The 8,215-nt window shown below is 29.7% G+C and overlaps 1 protein-coding gene across 1 annotated transcript; it reads right to left on the bottom strand.

The window, feature by feature from the left end:
* Positions 1-5,920: 5,920 nt before the first annotated feature.
* LOC107627196 (uncharacterized) lies at positions 5,921-7,743 on the bottom strand. Its single transcript, XM_016330048.1, has 5 exons — positions 7,523-7,743; positions 7,443-7,449; positions 6,714-7,260; positions 6,524-6,619; positions 5,921-6,072 (listed from the first exon to the last, which is right to left on the bottom strand). Exons 1-5 carry the CDS (start codon positions 7,741-7,743, stop codon positions 5,921-5,923), a joined length of 1,023 nt encoding a protein of 340 aa, XP_016185534.1.
* Between the last annotated feature and the right edge of the window lie 472 nt (positions 7,744-8,215).

Genomic DNA, 8,215 nt, shown 5'->3' with positions numbered 1-8,215 from the left:
ATAACATCATCTTTAGTCATAATTCCTCATTATATCCCCTTTCTTCATCCTCAAGTTACCCCCTTCCCTAGCTTCCTCTCAATCACTAGGATTTTTATATTGATTTAAGATTTAAAGGATGAAAATGGGGGGTTTATAAGCTTGAAACAGCATCTCGAAAGGTTACAAGCTTGTTGGGAAGGTGAAACAGGTAAAAATAAGGTTTTTATAGAAAACATGGCAGTGTTCGTACGCACAAAGGGTGCGTGTGCACGCCCAAAAGTGTTTTCAGAATGTGTGCGTGCGCACAGGGTTGTGCGTATGCACAGAAAACAAAATTTCCATTGTTGGGTGCACGCACATGACGTGCGAACGCCATCAACAAAATGTCCCTCCCAACATGTGCACGCACAAGGCTGTGCGCGCGCACAGCTTGCAAAACTTCGTTGGTTGTGTGTGCATGCGCACAGATTCGAAAACTCACAGGGTGTTCGTGCGCACACAAACCAGAGATCACAAATTCTGTAGAATTCACAGAATTCAGATTTTAGGCCCCAAGTTTCAATGATCATATCTATCTCCACAAAATTCAGATTTCCACCAAACTTAAACCATTTTAAAGCTTGTAAATTTATCTTTCATTTGGTATAAAAAGCATTAAATTTCGAAAACAATATCTCAAGATATGATCCGTTGTAGTTCATCAAAAATGCATTTTTACCAAAGTTCATAAACTTCCAATTTCCAAACATACACTTCCTATTCCCAATAAACCAACCAAAACTCAACCATTCAACCTCAAGCATTTCCAACCTCTCATTCAATCCTCAACCCACCAATTTTACACTTTTAACCAATCTTAATTCAATAAATTCAATTTATAATCAACCTTCCATAGCTTAATTGTCCAAACATTTATTCAATTTCATCAATCACCATGAGTATACACATCAATATCACGCACCAAATTATGCTCACCAACAAGAGCCTCAATCTTACCAACACTTAAGCATATCAATCTATATTACTCATAACCTTACATGCTGATTAACAATTTGCAACACTCACAACCAATCAATCATTATTCACATATATTCAACTTAATCCATATCATCCAACAACTACATCAATATTTTAAAATCCACTAAATACATAGATAACAACACAATTCACCTCAACCAATCAACAACATCAATAGTTTAAATCCTATCTTAGGGTCTCTAGACTAAGTTTTCACAACCACATTATATTTTAGATATAGGAAACCGAAACCATACCTTGGCTGATTCCCGTTCAACCCGGAATACTTCCAATTTCAACGTTCAAGGTCCCAAAACTTCACCAAAAGATTTTCAAGCTTATTGCTCCACTCCAAAGCTTTCCAAAACCATCAATCAAGCTCCAATACACATACATACACTACCTAAACCACAATATCACACCCAACACAATAACTCAATCACAAAATCACAAAATTCCAAGTGTTTAGCTTAGGTTTGAGAATCTTACCTTACTCAAAGATCAAGGAGGCAAGACTAAGCCTTTCCTTCAAGTTAATTGGATCCTATAACATCAAAACTAAAAAATCTCAACACTTTTTATCCAAAATTTTTGAAATTAAGGGCTGGAAATTCGAAGAGGAAATCATGGTTTACCTCAAGAATAAAGTGGTAAATTTTGTAGAGCTCGACGCTACGGTTGCATGGCCATAAACGGTGCGTCAATTGGAGCTCCGGATCAAAAGTTATGATCAAAGGAAGTTGGAAACAAATGAGGGCAAGGGTTTGAGTTTCCCCTTCCCTTTCTCAGTGTGTGTGTTGTTGTTTGAGGGGGAGAAAGTGCTGAGCTCTCTTAGTTAAATGAGGCTTGGCTGGGCCTTGGGCCCAACATGGGTTCGGTTGGCCCGATTTGGCCCGTTTGGCCCAATCTTGGGCTGATTTTTTTAAAATTGGTGTCAAAATTTTCGTTTTAATTTTTTCTATCATGTTAAACCATAAAATTTGCATTTCTAATTTTAATGAATTAATTTTAATTTATGGGTTAATTAGTCATTAATAAATCGGGTTTTACAACATTCAATAAATTGCTCAAATTTAAACATATTTCTCAATCCACTTTTTGATCAAATGACTGAAATTATTTAAACTGAGATCTTTAGACCCTAAAGTTTTTAAAGTAAAAAAATACAAAAAATAAATTAGAAAAACTAATAAATTAAAATGATTTTATTTTATTGGGTTGTCAAATTAGTTAAAATATCAATGTTCTTATCTTGCCATATCTTTAATATTATATATTAATCTAATAATCAGTAATAAAAATAATATTATCCAACGTAAAACAAATTAAAAAAGAAAAAGAAGTTAATTTGTGCCATATGTTAAACGAACAATATTAAATTAATTAATTTTTTTAAATATAATTTATTTATTTTAGTTAATTATAAACAAATAAGAAGAAGAAATTGAAAAGTGAAAAAAATATATATAATAGCATATATGTGTCACATTTTTGGAGCCCCTCTTACACTTTTATAAGGATAACCTTTTCATATTTTTTATTGTCAAATTTCTTTTAACCAACTACTGTCTCACTGTTTTTTTTTATTATTCATACAATTCAAATAATGAAAAGAAGCAAAAACAAATATCTTATGATTTATTAAACTATTCTCTTTAGCATTATCATAAAAAATAGGTAACATCCATTATTAATAAAATACCAAATATAATTATACAACTCAATAATATCAATTCAAAGTAACACATAGGACCAATTGACACTAATAATATACTAGTACTACATGAGGTACAATAACAGTAGTATCTATTATCATGTATGCTACCCATTAAAACTTTTTCGCCTGCTGAATACTTTATTACTATTTCGCTTCATGTTGTATTTGTTGACACGTTAATTTTATGTCACCCAGTGTACCTACCTGCTCATACAACTCTTGTGTCTAAACCTTTTATATATGTCCCATGGTATCTATTACTTGTTCTCCACGCATCCAAAGTCCATTATAAACGGTTGTCTTTATCATGTATGTAGCAAATTAAAACTTCTTGGCCTGCTGAATACTTTCTTACTATTTCGCTTCATGTTGTATTTGTTGGCACATTGATTTCATGTCACCTGGTGTACCTACATGCTCATAGTTTCATACAACTCTTGTGTCTAAATCTTTTATATATGTCTCATGGTATCTATTACTTGTTCTCCACGCATCCAAAGTCCATTATAAACTGTTGTCTAACATTCTATTATTTTTTTATTCATTCTTGCCACTCCCATTGTTTTGAACAACTACTCTTGCTTCATTCATACCAACCATTCTCATGTGTTGCGTCCTTTAAAGTCATTCTAGATTAATACGTATTAATATGTAAATAAAAGTATTAATCGACTTAAATAAACATAGACTTTAATAATACGTTTCAAATGATGTAAAAAAATGATAGATTTTCATAAATATAGAATATATTTATAGGTAAATAAATAAATAATTTTTTTAAATATAACATAAAATGATAAATATAATCTTTTTTATTTTTGAATAAATTAAATATAACTTGTATAACTGCATTATTCATTATCAATTATTACGTCATAAATTTTTTATAACATTAGAAAAATTTTATATTAAAATATTATTTTCTATTAGAAAATATAAAATATAAAACAATTAATTTTATTATAATTACTATTAATAGTATTATGAATGTATTGTCTATTTTAAAATTTTTTATTTGTTAAATATTTATTTTAATTATTTATTATGAAATTTATAATCTTGTTTGTTATTAGGCATTTTATACATAGTAGTGTGCAATAACATATCTTTACATTTATTCATTATGAAAAATTCTTTGAATAAATATTATATATTATATGACGAAGATAAAATATTTAAAAAATTATTGTTACTATTTTATCCATTAAATTTATTTTGTGAAATGAATTGTTTGAAGGTAGATGATTTCTTCAAAAGTTGGATATCAAATTGTAGTATTGCCTTTATATATTATTTGAAGCTGCTTCTTATAAGAAACTTTTTGAGACATTGAGTAGTAGTACTCGATCTACAGTTATACAAAAAAAGTAAACGTTAGATGTAAAAATGGAATAAGATAGAGTACTTGTCTTTTGAATTTTCTTTTAAAAATTAAGAATGAGTACTCAAAAATAAAATAAATCGTGAATATAAAATACCAACCACTTATATTATCATAACGTCTATTATTTGGACCAGTTCCATTATCGTGTGTTTCTATGCTTGTATTTTTCAAAAAGCAAAATATAGATACCTGTGTTTAACAATGGAGTTGGCATTAGAATTGTATCAACTCTATTGTCAAATCATCTCGCGATGATCTGCACGCCTTCTTGCAAGGTGATGTTGCATTTGTTCTTCAGTGACAATGTAATTATTGATTTCTTGAAATCTCCCTTTCTTAATAAATGCATGTCAAAACAAAAAACGAGCAAGACGCATAAAAGAAGATCGACAACAGTGATGGGTGTTTGTAAGTGGAGCAGTTATTTAATTTCCTCATGATTGCGGTAGTTATTTAACTCTTGGTGGATAAATAACTTTGTTTAATTAAAAAACAAAAATACATTATTACTATTTTGTCCTTAAATTTGTTTTGTAAAATAAATTATTTGAGGGTAAGTGGTCTCTATAAATATTGGGCACCAAACTTTGGTATTGGCTTTATATATTGGTATAGATAAATAAAAGTATTAATCGATTTTAATAAACATAGATTTTAATAATACGTATCAAACGATGTAACAAAAAAATATTGATAGATTTTAATAAATATAGAATATATTTATAGATAAATAAATAAATGATGTTTTTTTAAGTATAACTTAAAATGATAAATATAATCTTTTTTATTTTTGAATAAATTAAATATAACTTGTATAACTGCATAAAAAATATAAATATTTTTTATTTATTATCAATTATTACATCATAAATTTTTTATAATATTAAAAAGTTTTATATTAAAATGTTATTTTTAATTAGAAAATATAAAATATAAAATAATTAATTTTATTATAATTACTATTATTAGTATTATGAACGTATTATCTATTTTAAAATTTTTTATTTGTTAAATATTTATTTTAATTATTTATTATGAAATTCATAATCTTGTTTGTTATTAGGCATTTTATACATAGTAGTGTGCAATAACATATCTTTAAATTTATTCATTACGAAAAATTCTTTAAATAAATATTATATATTATATGATGAAGATAAAATATTTAAGAAAATTAGTTACTATTTTATCCATTAAATTTATTTTGTGAAATGAATTGTTTGAAGGCAATTGATTTCTTCAAAAATTGGACAATAAATTGTAGTATTGCCTTTATATATTGTTTGAAGCTGCTTCATATAAGAAACTTTTTGAGACATTGAGCAGTAGTAATCGATCTACAGTTATACAAATAAAAAAAACTTTAGATGTAAAAATGGAATAAGATAAAGAGTACTTGTCTTTTGAATTTTCTTTTAAAAATTAAAAATGGGTACTCAAAAATAAAATAAACCGTGAATATAAAATATCAACCACTTATATTATCATAACGTCTATTATTTGGACCAGTTCTATTATCGTGTGTTTCTATGCACATAGTTGTCAGATCCGAACCGGTGATCGAACTGGTCAGGTTACTGGGTCACTAGTTCAACCGGTGGGTCACGGGTTGAACTGGTTAACTTAGTCCCACATAAGTAAAACATATAAAATAGCTAAAAACTTAAAAATTAACAGTTAAAAAATATATCTCCAATAACATTTTAATAAACATTAAGTCTCAAATCCTAAAAATAAGTAATACAAAAATAAACATAAAATTTGTTAGTGCTATTACATAAACAACTCAATTTAACACAATGAAAATAACAATTCATGGATTATATCCAAGGAGTAATTTCAAAGTCTGGATATCTTTCTTCATCTGACAAATCTGGAGCTACATCCTGATTGGTTTCATTCTGATTTGCATTTTCCACAGAACTATTATTAGCTTCATCATCATCTCGATCATCTTCCAGATTCAATTGATCTAGCATTTCAACAATGTTTCACAAATCATAATCAATAATAACGCAAAACATTTGGTAAAAGCATTATAAAATCATCCCTAACAAAAACATACCCAAATCATCTAAAGCTTATTGAAGAGACATATTTGCAAGATCATTCCGTAAAACATCAACTTCTTTAGGGGTTAAAAATGGTGGTGAATCTTTCATTATCCATTCTGAATGATCCTCAAATGCATCAAGACAAATTGGATCGTAACTTTGCTTTCTCATTCGGTTCCTATATTATCAATTAACTTGATTATTCTTATTATGACTAAAAATTTAAAATAATGCATTCAAGAAAGAATAATAAAAAGTACCTTTGTTGTAGCCTTAAGTTGTAATGAACATAAACAAGAATATTAAGCTTTTGATGCTCTAATCAATTCCTTTTCTTTGAGTGAATGTGTTCAAAAATGCTCCAATTACCCTCACAACCTGAAGAACTACAAGTTTGACTTAAAACACGAATCGATAACTTTTGCAAGTTTGATGCTCCACATCCATAAGATTCCCACCATTGATCTTAACATCAGAAGGAAATAATATATCACAATCATAAAATCAAATCATAAACATATCACAATCATAAAAGACTAATTTTAATAAAAAAATTTACCAAGCATCACTGGGCTTCGCTCACGTATTGCAGACTGTCTTCCAAAGTCTCCTTCAGAATTCTTAAAGATTCTCATCTCACTTGTCAATTTAGAATCCAAATATGCATCACCGTAAGCATATCTCTCAATGACATCTAGTAGGCCAGAGGTTGTTTGCTTGTGCTTTTCAAATTCTGTAGCATTAAATCGAAAAGCTGGATTTAACCAATAACCAGCAGCATGAAGGTTTCTTTTAAGTTGTGAATCCCAACATGAATCTAAAATCTTCAAATATGGATCAACAACCCTCTTTCTTTTTTGAAACCTCTTCACCATCTCTTTCCTAGCCTTATAAATAGCTTGATAAAGGAAACCCATTGTAGCTCTATCTTCACTATCCACAATATGCAATACACGAACAAGTGGCTCAGTAAGCTTAACAATATTAGTGCATTGATTCCAAAATTTAGAATCTAAGACTTGATCCACAAACTTTTTTGCTTTGATTTCTTTAGAGTAAGCTGAGCTTGTCCATTCTCTAGATGTCACCATAGCTCTCAATGCATCCTTTTGAGCCAAAATACTTTGCAAAGCAATGAAATTAGTGCCGAATCAAGTTGGAGCTGGATGAAGTATTTCTCGTCCGCCTGTGAACTTTCTCGTCAAGTACAAAGGATGGCAGTGATTATAGATATACTTCGTAATCATTGAAGCTTGTGACACAGTTTAAATCACTTCTACTAACTTACCAATATCCTGCAACATCAGATTAACACAATGTGCCACACAAGGAGACCAATACAATCTAGGAAAGTCCAATTCCAACAACCTTCCAGTAGCAATGTAATTTGCAGCATTATCTGTCCCTACATGTACAACATTCTCTGGACCAACAAATAACACAACATCCCTAAGCAACCTAAACAAAGCATCAGCAGTTTTTGAGATATGAGAAGCATCAACTGACTTTAGGAAAACAGTTCCTTTAGGGCAATAAACCAAGAAATTAGTTAAAGTACGCCTACAACGATCAGTCCATCCATCAGCCATGATAGTACATCCAATTTATTTCCAAATCACACGATAATCTTCAATCATCTTCTTTACATCTTCAACCAATTTACTCAACAAATATCCATGAACTCTTCCATAATTTGGCCCTTTATACCTTGCACCCATGTTTGTAATAGCATCGGTCATCGGCTGATAATAAGTTGAATTAACCGCATTGAATGACACAGAGGCATCCATCATCCATCTTATAATAGCGATATCACACTTCTCCACAATTTCTTTGCTTTGGAGAACACTTTTAATAGTTGGTTGAGCTCCAGGTGTTGCTGCCGGTGGAAAAAATAATTGTAATCACTTGAGTTGTTTTCCAACTCCCTTTCTAGAGCTAGGTGCTGGAATTCTTGATGTTTGTTGTTGTCGCATCTCATTACGTTCAATCTCATCAAATTCCCTTTCAACTTCATCATAAGCATTATAACTTTCTGCATATTCTTCTTGAGTTTTCCTT

The sequence above is a fragment of the Arachis ipaensis genome, chromosome B2, assembly GCF_059453495.1.
Source record: "Arachis ipaensis isolate K30076 ecotype BB chromosome B2, ASM5945349v1, whole genome shotgun sequence".
NCBI lineage: Eukaryota > Viridiplantae > Streptophyta > Magnoliopsida > Fabales > Fabaceae > Arachis > Arachis ipaensis.
Note: the sequence above shows the minus strand (reverse complement) of the source record. Positions and strands in the feature narration are given on the sequence as shown.

Coding starts and splice junctions, on each gene's coding strand:
- LOC107627196 (XM_016330048.1), bottom strand. CDS start 7,743: ATGGCTGATGGATGGACTGATCGTTGTAGGCGTACTTTAACTAATTTC. Junction 6,620..6,713: donor GCGAAGCCCAGTGATGCTTG/GTAAATTTTTTT, acceptor TCTGATGTTAAG/ATCAATGGTGGGAATCTTAT. Junction 6,073..6,523: donor TAGTTCTTCAGGTTGTGAGG/GTAATTGGAGCA, acceptor TTGAAATGCTAG/ATCAATTGAATCTGGAAGAT.